At 49.7% G+C, this 19,916-nt stretch overlaps 3 protein-coding genes across 3 annotated transcripts in view; all 3 read right to left on the bottom strand.

Moving 5' to 3' along the window:
* Nucleotides 1–2,053: 2,053 nt before the first annotated feature.
* Nucleotides 2,054–8,847, bottom strand: LOC116820306 (alpha-tectorin-like). The gene is made up of 4 exons (XM_075071155.1): nt 8,654–8,847; nt 6,529–6,903; nt 4,771–5,057; nt 2,054–2,396 (listed from the first exon to the last, which is right to left on the bottom strand). The coding sequence occupies exons 1-4, from the start codon at nt 8,819–8,821 to the stop codon at nt 2,387–2,389; spliced, it is 840 nt and encodes a 279-aa protein (XP_074927256.1). The 5' UTR covers nt 8,822–8,847; the 3' UTR covers nt 2,054–2,386.
* A 98-nt stretch (nt 8,848–8,945) lies between these two features.
* LOC142047576 (IgGFc-binding protein-like) lies at nt 8,946–13,705 on the bottom strand. Its single transcript, XM_075071391.1, has 6 exons — nt 13,283–13,705; nt 12,627–12,740; nt 11,412–11,976; nt 9,740–10,335; nt 9,044–9,614; nt 8,946–8,953 (listed from the first exon to the last, which is right to left on the bottom strand). The coding sequence occupies exons 1-6, from the start codon at nt 13,703–13,705 to the stop codon at nt 8,946–8,948; spliced, it is 2,277 nt and encodes a 758-aa protein (XP_074927492.1).
* Nucleotides 13,706–16,838: 3,133 nt separating this feature from the next.
* Nucleotides 16,839–19,916, bottom strand: part of LOC116839061 (IgGFc-binding protein-like) — a 102,731-nt gene continuing 99,653 nt past the window's right edge. The window contains exon 20 of the mRNA XM_075071390.1: nt 16,839–17,033. Coding sequence (XP_074927491.1) covers nt 16,839–17,033 — 195 coding nt within the window. The remainder of the gene's footprint in view (nt 17,034–19,916) is intronic.

Below are 19,916 nucleotides of genomic sequence, written 5' to 3'. Positions count from 1 at the left end.
AGAAATGCATAGCTGGAAACTAGTCTTGCCTACTTGTGTGCTAGCATCACCAAAAGGAATATTAGATGTTTAGCTGATAAGAATGTGTTTAGTGTTTTATAAAATGCTTGTAGGACGCCACATGTATTGTTCTCACTCAACTGTATCCCATGCTATAATGTAACAGCAAACATTTGTGTTCCACATACCCCTGGAACTAAGGCCACGTCTACACTACAAAATAAAGTTGACCTAACTTACATCAGCATACAGCCGCTGCAGTTATTACATCACTTGTGCATGTCCACACTTTGTTCCTGGTATCAGTGGTGTGCATCCCAGGAGTGCTTGTACCAATTGTGCTGATAATGTGGAGTATTGTGGGACAGCTTCTGAAAGCCATTAATGGCTGATGTAAGCAACATAGGCTCTATACTGACACTGCATTGAATGAACTACATCGATTTGGACTCTATGCCGTTCGTGGAGATGGCGTTATTAAGTCAGTGTAGCAGGGTGGTTACATTAGCGGGAACAAAATTTAAGTGTGGACAAGAAAACAAGAATGTGCTTTTCTAAAGCAACAGGCAAACCATCCTTCAATTGATTTGCCTTTCCTGTGGCATCCTGAGTCAAGCGCTCTTGAACCAAAATGCAAATTGCCTTAAGCTTTACCAACACTTCTATAGCTAGGTTGAAGTAAGCTGTCTTGCATTGCCCACTGTAGAGGTGACCAGGCCTACAGAACCCAACCAGAAAGAACAAATCATGTCACATCAACCTGATAGCTTTCTTTGACAGGGTAACAAGCCTTGTGGCTATAGGGGAAGCGGTAGATGCGGTATATCTTGATTTTAGTAAAACTTTTGATACTGTCTTGTATAAACTTCTCATAAACAAACTAGGGAAATGCAGCCTAGATGGAGCTACTATAAGGTGGGTGAATAACTAGTTCAAAAACCATTTCCAGAGATTAGTTATCAGTGGTTCACAGTCATACTAGAAGGACATAATGAGTGGGGTCCTACAGAGATCAGTTCTGGGTTCGGTTCTGTTCAATATCTTCATCAATGATTTAGATAATGGCATAAAGAGTACACTTATAAAGTTTGTGGATGATACCAAGCTGGGAGGGGTTGCAAGTGCTTTGGCGGATAGGATTAAAATTCAAAATGATCTGGACAAACTGGAGAAATAGTCTGGATCAAACTGGAAGAATAGTCTGAAGTAAATGGATGAAATTCAATAAGGACAAAATGCAAAAGTACTGCACTTAGGAAGGAACAATCAAGCTGCACACATAACAATGGAAAATGATTGCCTTAGTAAGGAGCACTTGCGGAAAGGATCTGAGGGTATTAGTGGACACAACTAAAATACGTGTTAAACATGTGTAACACGTGCAAAAAAGCGAACATCATCTGGGATGTTATGCTGAAAGTGTTGTAACAGAAGGCACAGAAGTAATTCTTCCGCTCCTACTCCACACTGATTAGGTCTCAACTGGAAGTAGTGTGTTCGATCCTGGGTGCACATTTCAGGAAAGATGAGGACAAATTCGGAGAAAGTCGAAGACAAGAGCAACAAAATGATTAAAGGTGTTAGAAAACATGGACCTATGAGGGAAATGAATGAATTTGGATTTGTTTAGTCTGGAAAATGGACTGATTCTCCTCTCCTTCACTGCTGTGGAATCAGGAGTGACCCTAGGACTTCATGCCAGTGTAAAGGAGCAGCCCCAGTTAGCGCTCTTGGTGAGCGATCAGAAGGTGTGGGCTGACCTTTCTGTGACGGTGCTGTTAATTCCCTGGTGAGGAAAGCCAGAGGTGATGGGGATGATTTGTGGGCATGACTCACGTGTGGGTCTCAGGGGAAGAGCAGGTCAGGAAAGGCATCGCCTATCACACAGTGCTGACGTAGAGGGAGATTGTGGTTAGGCACCTTCGCCCATAGTCCCTGCAGTGTGTTAGCAGCAGGCCTAGGCCTGAATTCCCAATTACCCAGCCCTCTTTACACCACTCCAGTGCTGAGAAGAGAGACAAATAGCCTGAGTTGCATTATGCTGAGGCTCCTTTATTCCACTTTGGCAGCACAAAGAGGCCTTAACAGTCGCTGTGAAGGGATCTTAGCACAGTCAGATCCAAGCGGAACACGAAAGCCATTTCCCAAGGCATGCTAGAGCCGGTTGCTTCAGATACACCTTTGCAAACGTCTCTATTGACAAGTCCAGATGAGATTTTCCGTCATGCACCTGGCACCACTGAACTCATCCACGCTGCAAGGAGAGCCCTACGTGAAGGAACACACGTTTGTGTGCTAAGCTATGACCTGTTATTGAGTAACTGGCCAGCCCAGTCCAATGCAGGGAAGGGAAATGGGGCAGGGTCCATTGCAGCTCAGGTGGCTTTTAAACATTGCTAGGAGAGAAAGAGAAAGACAAAAATTAGTCCCTCCTGCTGGGTCACAGATTGAGATTGACAGCACTTTTCATCCAACCATCTCAAAATATTTTATGAGGCTCCCTCCAGCAAACAGAAATGAAATCCAGTAAACACCATGTGACGTTGCACCTCATAATGCTTTATGGAAATATGCTTATGAATGTAAATATGACATAACTGGAATATGTTTTCTGCTACATATGCCATAGAACATATCTCTGAAAAGGTTATAATCTACTGAATACATTTATCCTATTTGTATGCATGTATCATTTTTATATTAGAAGTTATGAATATTGGCTGGGTACTTCTTTGAGTTTAAGTAGCCTTAGTAAAGCATTTGGTCAGCTTCTTGAGAAAGGAGTGTGCAAATTAAGTGCCCAGTCAATAAACACTTAACTGACAATGCATCTTGGAGTGCTCCAATCCACATAAGAAGTCTTCCTGGAGACATTCAACATAGCATGTGGGCAATGGCTGCTGCCTGTAAAAACTGAGTCATGCATGGACATGTGACTTGCCCATATGACTCCAAAACTCCATCTTGGAGCTGGATTTTGCATAGGAGACAGGAGAGGGTCTCCACCACAAGAGGAATTCTATTTAAGCCCCTGGACACCCTTCAATTTTGTCTTCAACTGGCTCAAGAGATAGCCTCTCGACCACCGCCCCCCCCCCACCCCCAAGGATACCTGAAAGAAACTGGAACAAAGGACAGTAACCATGGGGGTGTGAGTGTTTGCTGGACCCAGACTAGAAGGAGGCTAGTCTGTAAAAGAAGCATACTGGAACATCTCTGAGAGTGAAGTTTCATCTTGTGGCAAACTCAGGACAATTAGCTACCAGGAGAGGGGTAGTAATTGGTCCCGGAAGGCTTAGCCCTGGAGGAATAAGGTTCAGCTGAGACAGGGGTTAGCAGGGAACTAATTAGGTTCAGCTGGCCCCAATTGCTGGAGACCTTTTTAAAACCTCCCTGGCAGGGAAGCAAGGGGGAGGAGGAAGAGAGAGGCAGAGTAGCTGCCAGCAAGTAGGGGCAGCTAAACTCTGAGACTCTTCTTGCAAGGCAGATTGCATTCTCCCCAGAAGGACAGGAAACTAGAGCAAGGGGCTGGCTGAGAAGGGATCAGCCAGACCCTGTGAGATTGGGAAGAGGTTTTTTTTTCTTTTACTTTGCCCAAGCCTGTGTCTCTGAGGCTAAGAAGGACTGAGCTAACAAACGGAGAGGCAGGTACTTTGTCACAATCTATAATCACTTCCTTACTTTCTTAGGTTTACACTTGCATGTTTTATTTTATTTTGTTTGGTAATTTACTTTGTTCTATCTTATTACTTGGAACCACTTAAATCCTACTTTTTGTAGTCAATAAAATCACTTTTAACTTATTAATTAACCCAGAGTATGTATTAATACCGGGGGGGGGGGCAATAGCTGTGCATATCTCTCTATCAATGTTATAGAGGGCAAACAATTTATGAGCTTTATACAGGGTAAAACGGATTTATTTGGGGTTTGGACCCCATCGGGAGCTGGCCATCTGAGTGTTAGACCTGTTTTCAGTTAAGTCTGCAGCTGTTGGGGGATGTGATTCGGACCTGGGTCTGGGTTTGGAACAGGTTAGTGTGTCTGGTTCAATCTGGCGAGGTTCTGGAGTCCTAAGCTGGCAGGGAAAACAGGTTAGAAGTAGTCTCAGCACATCAGTTGGCAGTTCCCAAGGAGTTTTCTGTGATCCAACCTGTCACACTCCACTGACACTGGGGTCATCAAGAACCTCAGAGTCCTTACAGTGACAGAGCGTCTGCACCAGCCCCGCACCTCACTCTGGGGCCGTAAAAGTTACACAAGAATTGCCCCAGGGAAGGAGCAGTGTAGCGCTCGGAGGGGCAGACCTGTGCTGTCCACCTCGTAAGCCCCAGTGTATGGGTCATAGGGCAAGACTGCCCGTCTTGGCCTGTCTGCGGCCCTGCAGCAATTCTGGGCTGATCCAGGCTGTGAAGCAGCCCTCTTATAAACCAAAGCATCCAATGGCTTCTCTAATATATGCCACAGGCTGAAGCAGAAGCAGAGCAAAGGTGGCACAGAACAGAAGCACAGCTACTGTCTTTACTTCAACAAAAGTGGCACTGCAAGTAGCCATGGCCAGTGGTTTCCAGTGTTGAACATTCTGTTATCAAGCCTGGATGCTTTTCTAAAAGATCTGCTCTAACAGGAATTCTTTCGAGGCAGGTCACAATGACCCCTCTTGCCTTGGAACATATGGAATCTATGAACCAGGCCAACCACATGATCACACCTGTGGAGAGTGAATGGCCATGCTGTCTTAAAAGGAGCAGCCCTTTGAAAGCCTCTTACCTTTTTGAGAGATCTCGTGCCTTCCAAGTTTCAAAAACGTCCGTGATGTTCCCCACGACCTGCCCGCTGGGCAGCCGCAAGTCATCAGAGATGTCGCCATTGAAGTTCCCACAAGGTGCACACAGCTTGTTAGCCATGCTCTCGCTGACTGTCACCGTCACCTCCCCGCTCAGGCTGAACAGAATCTTTATTCTAGAGCCCTGGACAATCATGATGGTGCCCTGAGATTCACTTACAGACAAGGTTCTGGATATATTCACTGGGAGCTGCTTTTTGTGCCCTCTCACCTGGAAGGCACAGAGAAGGAGGTCAGAGAAAAGCTGGGCACCATGGGAGGGAGTGAGACAGAGCTAGGCTATGGACCCCAGTACAAGGCAATGGCGTCTGGAATCGCTGGGTCAGATTTTGCTCTCAAACAAGTGTAAAACCCGAGTAAATCCATTGCAGTCTGGGGAGTAACTCTGAATTGAGACTGATGTAACTGAGAGCAGGATCTGCCCCTCCACTCTGGGAGATGAGCCTGTCTCTTTCCAATTCTTCTCCTCATTGCATGGTGTGACTAAGGGAGTCATCTCTCCTTTTTTCTAACCCTAACATGGTCTTCGTTAGCTCACGTTTCCGTAATTAGGGGCATTGTTTCTATTGCAACAGCACCTGGAATCCCAGGGGTGGTTCAGGACCTGTTTGTGCCAAGGGCTGTACAAACACAGACCAAAAGCACAGTCTTCACCCCAACGAGCTTACAGCCGAATGCTTCATTTTCAGTCAGAAGAAATGTGGGTCAGATCTAATCATACTGACTGCGAAGGGCAGTAAATTGGGGCCATCAGTCAACTGAGGCAGAGCAATCCAGCCCAGAACAACTATTCAACTGGTTCTCAGGAAAGTGTCTATTTAGTTGTATGCTCTATGTGATAGAGACCCTGATCTCAGGGGGGCAGGGACTGTCTCTTGCTGTGTCTGGGCAGTGCCTGGCACAATGGGCGCCTTTTTAATTTTACTCACCCAGGAGCAGGAAAAAAAAGGCACCACCCACTGTGGCGCTTTTACTGACGGGGCGGTGCTCCGGGTCTTTGGCGGCACCTCGGCGGCAGGACCCTCACTCGCTTCGAGTGTCTTCAGCAGCACTGACGCTTCATTACCAAAGCGAGTGAGGGTCCTGCCGCTGAAGACCCAGAGTGCTTCCCCATCAGTAAAAGCACTGCATCAGGAGGCACATTTTTTTTTCCACTCCTCCTCTTCCCTCCACCTGGTTACACCACTGAGCACAAGCTCACCATTAGAGGAGGAGGTTAGGGACTCCCATCTCTGTGTGGTGCATAATTCACTGGTTAGATGAGTGGGCTAAAATTCAGAATGCATGGGTTTTAGTCCCACCACTGGGAGAGGAGTGGTCTAGTGGATTAGAACAGGAGTGAGCTGGGAGCCAGGACTCCTGGGTTCTTGCTCTTGGAAGGGAATAGGGTCTAGTGGTTTTGAGTGGGGGGCTGGGAGTCAAAACTTTTGGGTTCAATCTGTGGCTCTGAGAGAGAAGTGGGGTCTAATAGAGGTGAGCTGGGAGCCAGGACTCCTGGGTTCTATCTCTGGGTCTAGAGGTTAGAGCAGGGTCCTAACAGGAGTCCTACACTCTATTCCCAACTCAGTCATTGACTCACCGTATGACTTTGGGCAGATCAATTCCCTTCAATAAAGCAAGGATCTTAACAGTGACTCACCCCTCCCCCTTGTTTTGGGTGTGCTAACCCAGCCTCCTCTTACCCAAATCTCCTTTTTCTTATTGACATGGATCAGAGCCTCATCGAAGAAAACGGAGATGCCATCAGGAACGGCCACACCACCTTCTCTGAACACAGTGACCACCATCCGGAACCAGGGGAGGTCGACCCCTTCACAGAGAGAAGACACCTCGTAGGGCCCTTCAAGGAGGACTTCCCTCTCGACACCATCAAAGGAGGTGAACCATATTCCTGGGGCCAGTGTGCACCGGCCCACCTGCTTCACGCAGCTGCGCACTCCATTCCTGAGCATGCATTTCTCTTCTTCGGAACAGTTTGTTTCCTCACAGATGACCTCGCCTGAAGCGTGGCAGGTGCATTTCTCAGAGCAGTTGCTGGAGAAAAAGCTCTCCCCGGCCTTCAGGGAAATACCCAGACAAACAACTTTGTTAAGTGAACGCAAAGGGAATCACACCTCAGCAGGAGGGACTGGAAGCAGCAATATATAGAGCTATGGGAAAGCCCCGCCGTGAGACGATCAATAGAGGGAAGATGTCAAGGTCCTTCCAGAAGCAATAGCTCAGCAAGGCTGATCACAGAGAGAAAGAGCAGGGGGATACAGCAGAGATAAAGAAAGCCAGGTGTGGGATTGACTGGTCTCCACACTGAGGTCTAATAACATCAAGCCCCAACACCTAGTAACATCCCCTGCCCAAGGGTTGACAACAAGGGGGGTGGCTGCAGTGTTGATTTTCATGTGAAAGGCAGATTTGCCAACCAGAAATTAGGCTGAATCCCACCAACACTTTCCTTTACACACACTCAATGCTCTTGTTTCCCAGGAGCCAGACTGGAGGGGAAAATCCTCATATTCCACTCGCTGCCCCCTGAACTAAGGCCGGATCAGAGCTAGTCCCCTGGAGGGGAAAGGCCCCATCTTGCATTCCCCACCCACCTAAGCCAACCAATCCCCCCACCCTGGGCTGGATCAGAGTCAGATGCCCCTACAGGAGAAAGGCCCTGTGTCCCAGTTCCCCAACCCACTAAACCAGGCAGTCCCTCTGACCTGAGGCTGGCTCAGAGCTGGCACCCCTAGAAAAACGAGGCCCTGAGTTCCATCCCCTGTTCCCCTAAGCCAGCCAGTCCTCCTAGCCTGGGTCTCGATCAAAAGAATTAGACCCCCTGGAGGAGAATGGCCTATTTCCCATTCCCTAGACACTTCTCTACTTTACACTTGCTCAGTCTCCAACGTACTGGACAGTTTCATTCCCTCATGGTATTTCCTTCCAACTCTGTTTTACAATCTCCTGCAAACAAGCTTCATCTCAATACTTGGCTATCTGGATACCTGTCTGATCCTGAGCCCATGCTCAGCACTTTCTGGGAATCACGTTACAACCCAGGTTACTGGTAAGTTCCTTAGATCAACCCTCCAAGGCTGCTTAGTGAGGTCCATAAACTGTGAGCATCGTTGCTTAAGTCTGCCCTGCATGGACAATTACACAGAACCAATGAAACTCTCAAAGACCTGACACCCCCATGGGATGCTCTGAGCTCAGTGTAAAGCTCGGAAAAGACCTTCTGGGAGCAGCCTTTACTCTGGTTATTCCAAAGCCCTGTCCTGGAATATAGCAGATCATCCTTGTTATCAGTGGTGGCAGATGGCAGAACAAGAAGCTATGGTCTCAAGTTGCAGTGCGGGAGGTCTACATTGGATATTAGGAAACACTATTTCACTAGGAGGGTGATGAAGCACTGGAATGGGTTACCTAGGGAGGTGGTGGGATCTCCATCCTTAGAGGTTTTTAAGGCCTGGCTTGACAAAGCCCTGACTAGGAAGATTTAGTTGGTGTTAGTCCTGCTTTGAGCAGGGGCTTGGACTAGATGACCTCCTGAGGTCTCTTTCAATCCTGATCTTCTATGATTCTATGATTCCTGTAATAGAAATGATGGGCCCCACATTTTGTATGCACAGCTGCCATTGACTGCAGTGGAAGTCGCATGGGTGACCCTGAGGGCAAGATTTGGCTCTAGGTTTTAGGTGTAGCCACATAGTAGGATACAGGACATGCTACTATATAGTCACTCTAATCCCCGTTGGGAATCCCATTGCCAGAGGAGAATGGCAGAATCTGGGAGAACAGATGGGCCAATAACCCAGCACCCACCTTGATGTAGCGTCCATTGTGCACACAGCCACACCTGTCCATGGAGACGCATGTCTCCCCATCGGACACATATTCTGGATCACACCAGCAGCCTTCAAAGCACTTCCCGGTGCACTGGGCAGGGGCAAACAAGCTGGCACAGGTGAAATCGCAGGATCTGGTACACATCTCGTAGTGGCTGTTAGCCGGGCAGGCAAGGGCTGGAGGGACAGAAGTAAATTACGACCATTACAGACAGAAAGCAAGTTAAGCTGAGGTCTCTCACCTAAATAAACAGAAACTCCTACTTAGCCTAGAAGTCTGAGAGGCATTGTGGAGGTTGGATAGCACAAGAACCACAGCAGCTATGGGTTAATGAAGTACAAATTGTAGATTGTCCTATAGACTTACGGCAGAAGGAGGCCGTTCTCCAGGTCTCAATCTTGGCCCCAACTGCCTGGCACGCAGCCATATAGGCCTGCAGGCTCTGGCAGAGGGTCTCTCCCCTTCCGTTGGTGGCACACATGTCATAGAGACAGTGGTTGAAGTACTGAACAGGATTGATTTTTGAGTGACAGTCTCTGAAGGGACCTGAGGTGGCCAGGATCAGCCCACAGGAGCTCTCAGTCTGGTGCGGTGCTGTCTGGGCTGCATCACAGATAGGGCACTTCTCACCACAGCCATCAGAACATATGGCATCCTCAACAGGCACCTTCCAGAAGGCAACAAATTCATCCACATTCTGGGTACTCTTCACACCAGGCAGTAGAAGATCATCATTCTTGTCATCGTTAAAGTTGCCACACAAGCCACACACATGTCCCTTATAGGTGCTGGGGACGAACACTAGGAGGTAGGAGGCAGTGTCGTAAAAGACTTCAAGGCCAGAGGCTGATTGGACAATGATGTTGTTCCCCTCTTGGTTGATCCAAAGTTTTCCATCGTCCGTAACCAGTGGCAGAGTGTAGAGTTCACCACCCACCTGTGCCAATGAGAGAGAAATTCACCCATCACTGGTGGAGACTTGGCAATGTCCTAGTGTTTTAAACACACACACACACACACACCATTAGTGCTATTTAAGACTAATCGCAAACAGGGACTTACCGCAATCTTCCACTTCCTCCCCCTCTCCATGGTGATGGTGTAATCATGAAGGGACACCACCACTGTCCTCATCACAGCTATCTGGCCACCGCCAGGGCTCTCATTCTCCACCACCACAGAGAAGTTTCCCAGTCCAGAGTCTCTGCTGCAGACCTTGGCTAAGGTGTAAGTGCAGGAGCCCTGGAAGTTAAAGGCCCGTCCATCAAAGGAGATGCAGTGAGATCCGCCAGATGTGACGCATGTTCCATATCCTGTGGCATGGCAGCCCAGGACTCCGTTCTCCACCCTGCACTCCTCATTGGCTCCACAGGAGGCTTCCTGGCACTCAACGACCCCATTGTCTTTGCACAGACAGCGTTCCTGGCAGGAGGCGCTGGGGTAGAACTCCTCTCCCTTCTTGTAATACATGGCCTGGTGCACACAGCCACACTGTGCGACGGGGATGCACTTGTCACCACTCAGGGTGAATCCACCATCACAGAAACACCCTTCAGCACAGGGTTTCTCACACCGATCTAGAGCCCACAGGTTGTTGCAATTGGAAGGGCAGCTGGTTCCACAGAGTTCGTAGTGAGAGTTAAGGGGGCAGGTGGGTCCTGATGAAAAAGATCAGAGAGAATTTGAATTTCTGTGAGAGGAGAAATGTAGTTGAACTAACAGATCATCTTGGTCAATGTTGTTGAAAGTCTCTTTCTTTTCACATCCTTTAGGATATGGTTAGACCAGGGGACTGGGAATCAGGACTCCTGGTCCTAGTTTCATCTCTGGGAAAAGTGTAGTCTAGTGATTAAATTAGGGGAGTGGCCATCAGGACTCTTGGGTTCTATTCCCATCTGTTGGATAAAGGATCACCTCTTGACTAGAATAGTGGGAGTCTACATTCATGCATTATGTTGCACGCAGGAGAGCTCAGAACTCCTGGGTTCTTTTCCTAGCTCTGCCACCTATTTATGGAGGACACCTTTGGCCAAATAATTTGTCAGCTCTTTTCCTAATTTTCCCAGCCAATCAAATGGGGAAAACAATACTTACCTATCTCACAGTGACTTACAAGACTTAATGAATGTTATAAAATGTTTCTACTTCTCTAAATGCCAAAGTATTAATTCAATTTACTCTGAAAAGGCAAAGTGTAAGGCTTGGTCTACACTACAGACTTATGTCGGTATAAGTACATCACTCAGGGATGTGGGAAATCCACACCCACACAGTTATACTGACCGAACTCCTGGTGTAGACGGTGCTATGGTGACAGGAGGGCTTGTCCCATTGCCATAGCTACTGACTATCAAGGACGTGGATTAACTACACCAATGGGAGAAGCTCTCCTATCGGCATAGGTTGCGTCTTCACTAAGTGCTACAGCGGCACAGCTGCATCTGTGAAGCTGCAGCTCTGTAAATGTAGACAAGCCATGAAAACAGCAGGAACAGAAAAGATGAGCTCTAAGACAAAGTTTACAATCTAGACATTAAGTAACATGACACAGAATGAAAAATATATTTCAGGGGCTAAAATTTTAACTGCATGTTGGAAATGTCTAGGTCTAGAATCTGTAACAAAGATACTCAGAACTGGGTGGGTGAACAAATCTGACCCCACTCTGCAGAGGGTGCTGGTGCACACGTGAAGTAGCCAGTCCCTAAAGCGGAGTCCCACAGGCGACACTTACTGCAGAATGAGGCAGATCTCCACTGCCCTATCCAGATGCCCCTGGCCTGGCAGGATGTGGCGTAGGCGCTGATTGCGGTGCACAGTGTGTCCTGGTGACCCTTGTATTGGCAGGTGTCATAGATACAATCATCAAAGAAGGGAGCTGGGTCGATGGCCCCATGGCACTGTCTGAATGGCCCGTTCTGTCGGATGAGGACCCCGCAGTACTGGTCTCCCTTATAGGGTTGTTTCTGAGCCTCACTGCAGACTGAGCAGTCCCCGGTGCAGCTAGACGAGCACCCTGGGACCTCCCCCACCTTCCAGCTGTCGGCGAACTGAATCTCATCAGATGTCTGAGTTCCATTCTTCATGGTCAGATCTTCTCTGGGGTCCTGATTGGCATTGCCACAGAGGCCACAGACTGCGTTGGCGTACGTATTGGGTATGATGACCCTGGCATAGCTGTACCAGTCAAAACTCACTCTCAGGTCAAAATCAGTCTGGATAAAGCCATGGACTCCACTGATGTAGACCTTGAACTTGTGCTGGTAGGAGAAGGGCAGGTCCACAAAGACACCATTGACCTGGAAAACATACAGTAAAGATTGTCAAGGATTTCAAGCAGTGCATTCAAGATGAAATAATTCCATTTCCACGGAGCAGTCATGGATGCTCTGGCTCCAGAATTTATATTTCTGAATTGGGTGAAGGGTAACCCAGTGCATTAATATTTCATCCCATTGCCCCCTACTATAGCCCTTTTCTTTTCTAAAGCTCCTTCTATCCAAGGAGTGCTACGCAGTTGAAGCATTAAAGACTAGAGCTGGGTGAAAAATCTCACACAAATAATGTACTTGCTCATAAATTCAGTTCTTCTTCGAGTGCTTGCTCATATCCATTCCAGTAGGTGTGCGCGCGCCGCGTGCACGTTCATCGGAGACTTTTACCCTAGCAACACTCGGTGGGCCGGCAGGGCGCCCCCTGGAGTGGCGCCGCCATGGCGCGCTGATATATACCCCTGCCAGCCCGACCGTTCCCAGTTCTTCTTACGCCCGCTGTCGGTCGTTGGAACTGTGGAGCGCAGATTATCTGTTCTCCACCTCCCTAGCATTCACTCGTATCCTCTTGAATTTTGTATATAGTTGAACTTTAAATAGTAGTTAGTAGTAGTTTTTCATTCTTTAGTAGTTGTTTGTAATTATTAGTAGGGATCGCGGGTTAGCCCGTCCCCTACCCGCACCGGGCTCATGCCCGGGTCGCCGGACTTCAAACCGTGCGTGGCCTGCCGTCGCCCGATGCCCACAGGCGACCCCACGATTCTTGTCTGAAGTGTCTGGGCGACTCCCACCTGACAGACAGATGCAAATTTGTAAGGCGTTCAAGCCCCAAACCAGGAAAGAGAGGGACGTTCGCCTCAAACAGTTGCTCATGGAGCAGCGCTCACTCCACTGTCCTCGCACGCCCGCGGCACCGGGAACAAGCGCCTCCTCGGCACCGCATCATACGCCCTCAAAGAAGACACCTCACCAGTCTCCGGCACCAACTCCTGGTCGGCACCGCTCGCGCTTTCCGAGAGGCAAGAAAGCGTAAGCCTCCTGCGGCTACTACACCAGCCCCGCAGTCAGAGGCTTGCCCACAACAGACCGCTGGCACCGACTCCGGCCACGCGCTCGAGGTCTGTGCACCGTTGATTCCGGCCTCGGAAAGGTCATCGAGTCCGGTGCCTTATTGCTCCCTGGCGCGTGCCGCGGTTGAGCTCATTTGTGCCTTCAACCCTGGAGACGTTCTCAGCCGCACGAGACCTCATCGATGACGGAGCCTGAGCTGCCTCGACCCCCGGCACCGCCGGTGCGGGTCCCACATCTCTGGGCAAGCCGGCTCTCGTGAGACCTTCTCCCGGCACATGGGACTTCGTTCCAGGTCGAGGTCACGCAGACGGTCCCGTCTCACCATCACTCCAGATCCCGCGCCGCGCTCGCAGTCCTGGTACCGTTCCCCTTCACGGTATCGGAGTGTACTCGCGCGGTACCGCTCATGGTCCCGATCACCGTTGAGCATTACCGGCGCCGTTCCAGATCTAGGCACCGCTCCCGCACTGTACGTCACGAAGCCGGTCCCAGCACGGAGGGTCCGGCACCAGTAGACCTCCAGGCACCGCACGTCTCGCAGCCGATCTCGCATGGCGCTCCTGCACCGGTCGATCTCCCGGCACCGCGCTGGTAGTAGTCCGGCACATTCACGGCACCGGCGGGACTCCAAGTACCATTCCCCGGCACCACGTGGACGTGATTCACCGGCCGTAGAGAGGATCATCTCAGACTCTCGGCCCCGCCGTGGCAACCCGCCAACCATCCATTTCCTCCCATGGAGGACTCAGCGTCTTATGGGGATTCGGACACTCAAGGGCCCGCAGAGGCCCTTTTGGACTCCGTGGACTTACCACCAGAGCCAGGGCGTCACCAGCCACCGCCTCGCTCAATCCCTCCAACCAAAGGGCACCTGAGTCCACGGTGAGCAGACCACCTCCGGACACTATGGAACAGCTCCCTCCCGGGATACGCCTCACCCTGACCAGGCCGTAGATGCCCCACCGGACCAGAGTCTCTTCAAGACCCTTGACCGGGATCTCGTCCTCGTCCCGCCACAGCCCCGGACAAGGCTTGGGCGGAACATCTCATCAGAGCCACCGCCTATCGACCTCAGGGCTCACCAGGACCTACTACGACGGGTTGCTTTAAATATAAACCTACCCATAGAGAAGTCCCTGAGGTGGATGACCCAGTGGTCCTGTCCTCTCGGCAGAGCCCCACACACGTAGCGCTCCCTTCATTCGTACCATCCAGGCATGAGCCGATACAATCTGGTAGACCCCGGCTTCGGTGCCGCCCCGCAAAGGCGAAGAAGACGAGTGGTTGAGCGCAAATACATGGTCCGTCCACAGGACGAATACCTCTATGTCCACCGTCCGCCTTGCTCGTTGGTGGTCCAATAGTCAACGAGCGAGAGTGGCATGGCCAACCAGCCCTGTGCCCAAGTCTAGAGAGGCCAGGCGCATGGACCTCCTGGGCAGGAAGATTTACTCTGCTGGGGTCTCCAGCTCAGAGTCGCCAATCAACAGGTCTTACGAGCCATTACAGTTTTAACAACTTTGGGAGGCAGTGGAAAATTTACTGACCTTGTCCCACAGGACTCCCGTCAAGAGTTCTTCAGCGCTCCTGCAGGAGGAAAAAAAGGTGGCGCGCACCTCCCTTCAGGCGTCCTTAGATGCAGCAGACTCCTGCAGCTAGACTCTTGCATCAGGGGCGCTATGAGGCGTATTTCGTGCTGCAAGCGTCTGGGTTACCGCCGAGGTCCAGTACACGATACAGGACCTACCCTTTGACGGCCAGGGTCTGTTCTCTCAGAAGACAGACCCTCGCCTCCAAAGTCTAAGACAATCACGTAATAATGCGCTCGTTGGGGATGCACACGCCGCAAACTCAAAGACGGCCTTCCGTCCCCAGCCCGACGATTCTACCCCCACCTCGGCGAGACAAGACTTCTCCAGCATAGAGGCAGGACTCTCGTAGACGCCAGTCTGGCCCTCAGGGGTAACAACTCGCCTGCAAAACCAACCAGTGGGACCGAAACCTGGCTTTTGAAGGTGCACTCAAGAGCACGTACCGATTTCTCCAGAATCCCGCTCAGTTTCCAACCGCCTCGCCGCTTTCTTCCCTGCCCTGCCTGCGTCCCTCACTATCGACCGCTGGGTCCTCGACATGGAAGGCGGCTACCGTTTCAGTCTTATTTCGACTCCGCCCTTCCCACCCTCCCTCCTTGTCCTCTTCAGGACCCCTCTCATGTAGCAATCCTCCTACAGAAGTTTCGAACCTCCTCACATTGGGGCCAGAGAGAGGTTCAGAGGCCATGAGAGGCAGAAGGTTCTTATTCAAAAGCCATCTACAGTGGTTGGTTTTACTCTCGACACTTTTCTTGAAGCTGGCGTGCTGTGAAGACCATATCAGCAGTTCCACGACTTGGTCGGAAATCACACTAGTCAAATCCCAAAAGAGGTGTAGTTGCGATAATGCCTAAGTTAATATTCTTTTTTAAACATTGTTTAACAGAAGAATAAAATACAAAAAATCCCAACTGTCAAATAGTATACATGAAAGAACCAGAACATTTGGACTCCTCTGGAGGTAAGCTGGATGCAGGGTGTTCTTAAGACTCTAGAAGACGTGTTAATACTCTGACTTCTGTTTTAGCCGTAATTAGATTGTATTACATCATGGGATTTCACAAACAGGGCAGTCATGGGTTTAACTGGAGGAATTATCCTGCAAGTGTGAGGACAGCACTTTATTCTGATGCTTTGTCATCCTTTTCTGGACAAATTGGAAAGACTTTCATGATTTGTGACTGAAACTGTGCCTTTCCTCATTAGATACCCTAATCATGTCTCTTACTGGAATGCCCAGGCTCACTTCCAAGTTTCCACAGTAAGCCTAGCTTTTTGGATATCCTCTGAGAGAGGCTAGGCCCAAAAGATAAGACAACCCTTGCCCAGAGGTGAAAGTAAGCTGTTATGGCGTACTGTCAAGGGCCGCTACGCCGTACCAGACCAGCTTCCTCAGGTGGCATTTTAAAGGGCCTGGGGCTCCCAGCAGCGGCTGGCGTCCTGGGCCCTTTAAATGGCCCCCGAGCCCTTGGGCTCCCAGCTACCTCTGCAGTTGGTAGTTCTGGCAGTGATTTAAAGGGCCCTGGGCTCCTAGCCGCCACTACCACAGCCAGAGCCCAGGGCCCTTTAAATCTTGATTTAAAAGACCCAGTGCTCTAAAAGTGCCACTTAAGGATCTGGAGCTGCTAGGGCTGCATACACAAGCAACCCCTATGAAGCCCTTCAGGCCCCAGCCTCCGCAGCAGAGGCAGTATCATTCCCAGCCCAAGCACAACACGTATCGCAGTTGAGGCAGAAACAGCAGGCATAGACTGCAAAATAACGTGCCTAACCAAGGCCAGAATACACCCCAGCCTGGAAACAAACAAGGGGTTTGAAGGTACACTCAAGGACAGCATACCAACTCAGTTCCCGGATCCATTCCCCCAGTTTTTAAACCAGGTGTCCCACTTCTACTATGCGTGGTCCCATATAACATCAGACTACTGGGTCTTACACATGGTACAGGTGGGATACTCCCTCCAGTTCTCCTCCTTCCCCCCCTCACACCCACCTTCCCCATCCCTCTTCAGGGACCCCTCTCATGAGCAATTCCTTATGTTCACTCCTCGAGATGGGGCGGTGGAGGAGGTTCCCCAGGAGCTAAGGGGAAAAGGGTTTTATTCCTGTTACTTCCTAATCCCCAAGGCAAAGGGGGGTCTTCGACCCATTTTAGACCTTCATGGACTCAACAAATTTATGGTCAAACTCCGTTTCCGCATGGTCTCCCTAAGCACTATAATCCCATCACTGGATCTGAGAGATTGGTACGCTGCCCTCAACATGAAGGACGTCTATTTCCACATCGCCATCCATCCGGCACACTGACACTTCCTCCAGTTTGTAATAAACCAACAATACTACCAGTTCACGGTATGCCCATTCAGCCTGTCCAGAGCCCCCCACATGTTCACAAAGTGCCTGGCGGTGGTGGCGGCTTTCCTGCAAAAAAGACAAGTTGAGTGTAGCTGTACCTTGATGACTGGCTACTGACAGGTCATTCCAAGGATAAGGTTCAGGCCCAAGTGACCATCATCAAGGACTTCTTTCACAGGCTGGGACTCCTCAACATACCCACGTTGTCACTCATACCTACCCAAAGGATAGAGTTCATAGGGGTGGTCCTAGACTTGATACAGCCAAAAGCAAGCCTTCTAGAGCCCAGATTCCAAGCCATAGAGCAGATTGTCAGAGCAATGCTTCAGCACCCCACCACAACAGTCAGATGTTGCCTACAGCTGATAGTAAACTCATGGGGCCCTTTTTGAGCGTTTAGCAACCTGCTCTTTACTTATCTGTCATGGAGACGTCCTTCCTGGTTAGGCTATCACCTCTGCCAGACGCGTATCTGAGCTCCGTGCGTTGGTCGTAGACCCACCTTACACCATCTTTCACAAAGATAAGGTGCAGCTAAGACCACACCCAGCCTTCCTTTCGAAGTTGTCTCACTATTTCATCTTATCAAGATTTTTTTCTGCCGGTCTTCTTCCCGAAGCGCACGCATCCCGCCGAGACCAGCAGCTACACACCCTGGATGTTCGCTCGGGCCCTCGCGTTCTACATCAGCAGGACTAAAGCCTTCAGACGTTCGCCCCCAATTATTCATAGCAGTGGCGGAGCGTATGAAAGGTCTCCCTATAACTTCCCAGCGAATTTCATCGTGGTAACATCTTGTATCCGGAAGTGCTATGACTTGGCTCACGTCCCCAATTGGCCGAATCACCACTCATTCTACTCGGGCTCAAGCCTCTTCAGCTGCTTTCCTGGCCCAAGTCCCCATCCAGGACATATGCCAGGCGGCTACCTGGTCGTCCGTGCATACCTTTACATCGCACTATGCGCTGGTTTGAACAATCTCGAGACGACAATGCCTTCGGTTCAGCGGTCTTCCTTTCCGCAACATCTCACTCCGACCCCACGCCTAAGTAAGCTCGGGAATCACTACTGGAATGGATATGAGCAAGCACTCGAAGAAGAAAACAAGGTTACTCACCTTTGTAACTGTTGTTTCTTCGAGATGTGTTGCTCATACCATTCCACACCTGCCCTCCTTCCCTCTGTCGGATAGCGGCAAGAAGAACTGGGAGAGCGTTCGGGGCCGGCAGGGGTTATATATCAGGCGCCATGGCGGCGCCACTCAGGGGCGCCCTGCCAGCCCACCGAGTGTTGCTAGGGTAAAAGTCTCCGACGAACGTGCACGCGGTGCGCGCACATCTACTGGAATGGATATGAGCAACACATCTCGAAGAACAACAGTTACAAAGGTGAGTAACCTTGTTTTTTCGTTGACCAGAAACTATTTTTATATTTGATAAAAATTGGAGGGACAGTTGTGGTGGAAACAAAATTCAGGCTGGATGCACAAGGGGTCATATGCGTGAGCAGTTTCCTTTATAACCTTTAGCCCAGTCATTAGGACACTCACCTGGAATGTGGCAGACCTGGGTTCAATTCCCACCACTGCCTGATATGAAGCAAGATTGAAAATCTGGTCTCACATTTAGCACCTACGAGGCTACTCTAGGGCAAAGGTATTCTCAGTCTCTCCTGTTGAAGCTGTTCTACTTTGTATAACTAATTAGTCAATGGAGCAGGAATTTGAATGTGGGTCTTCCCCTGCTCCAGCTGAGTGCTTAACAGCCAGGTATAGCATCATTCTTATTCTTGCTCTCTGGGCCAAGGACTAGTCAAGTATTTTATACAAAGTGGAACAGCTTCAACAGGAAAGACTGAGGTCATATCTACACTACGGATGCTATGTGCTGCTGACGTGTCAAGGTCCAGACACGTCCTACATCGATGGAAGGGGTTTTTCCAATGGAGGTAGATAATCCACCTCCCTGAGCAGTGGTAGCTACATTGATGGAGGAATTCTTCTGTCAACCTAGCTGTGTTTACTGTGTTTACACCAGGGGTTAGGTTGGCTTAACTACAGTGCTCAGGGTGTGTGTGTGTGTGTTTCAGACCCCTGAAAGGTATAGCCTGGGGTATGTCTATACTACCCACCAGATTGGCGGGCAGCCATCGATCCAGCAGGGGTTGATTTATCACGTCTAGACTAGCGCTTTCCCATCAACTCCTGTACTCCAGCTCTGCAAGAGGCGCAGGCGGTGTCAACACGAGAGCGGCAGCAGTGAAGACACCACGGTAAGTTGATCTCAGTACGTAGATTTCAGCTACGTTATTCACCTAGATGAAGTTGCGTAACTTAGATCGATTCCCCCTCTCTCCCTCCCAGTGTAGACCAGGCCTTAGATCAGGGATCGGCAACCTTTCAGAAGTGGTGTGCCGAATCTTCATCTATTCACTCTAATTTAAGGTTTCACGTGCCAGTTATACATTTTAACGTTTTTAGAAGATCTCTTTCTATAAGTCTATAATATATAACTAAACTATTGTTCTATGTAAAGTAAATAAGGTTTTTAAAATGTTTAAGAAGCTTAATTTAAAATTAAATTAAAATGCAGATCTCCCTGGAATGGCCAGGACCTGGGCAATGTGAGTGCCACTGAAAATCAGCTCATGTGCCGCCTTTGGCACGCGTGCCATAGGTTGCCCACTCCTACCTTAGATTGATCTAAATTTTAAGCATAGCCCTGCTCCAAAATATCTCATAGTCCAGTAGCTAGGGGACTCTCCAGCAAATTCAAATTCCTTCTCCGTATCAGGCAGAAAGTGTATGGAATCCAGGTCTTCCACATCCCAGGTGAGCGCTCACCCACTGGCCCAAAAGGAGTCATTAGCACCGCTGGCGACTGCATGAACCTAGCCCATCATTTCCTTGGCTTTTTGTTGCCCAGAACAAAACAAAAAGTTTCCTTTCAG

The sequence above is a fragment of the Chelonoidis abingdonii genome, chromosome 11 (genome assembly GCF_003597395.2).
Source record: "Chelonoidis abingdonii isolate Lonesome George chromosome 11, CheloAbing_2.0, whole genome shotgun sequence".
NCBI lineage: Eukaryota > Metazoa > Chordata > Testudines > Testudinidae > Chelonoidis > Chelonoidis abingdonii.
Note: the sequence above shows the minus strand (reverse complement) of the source record. Positions and strands in the feature narration are given on the sequence as shown.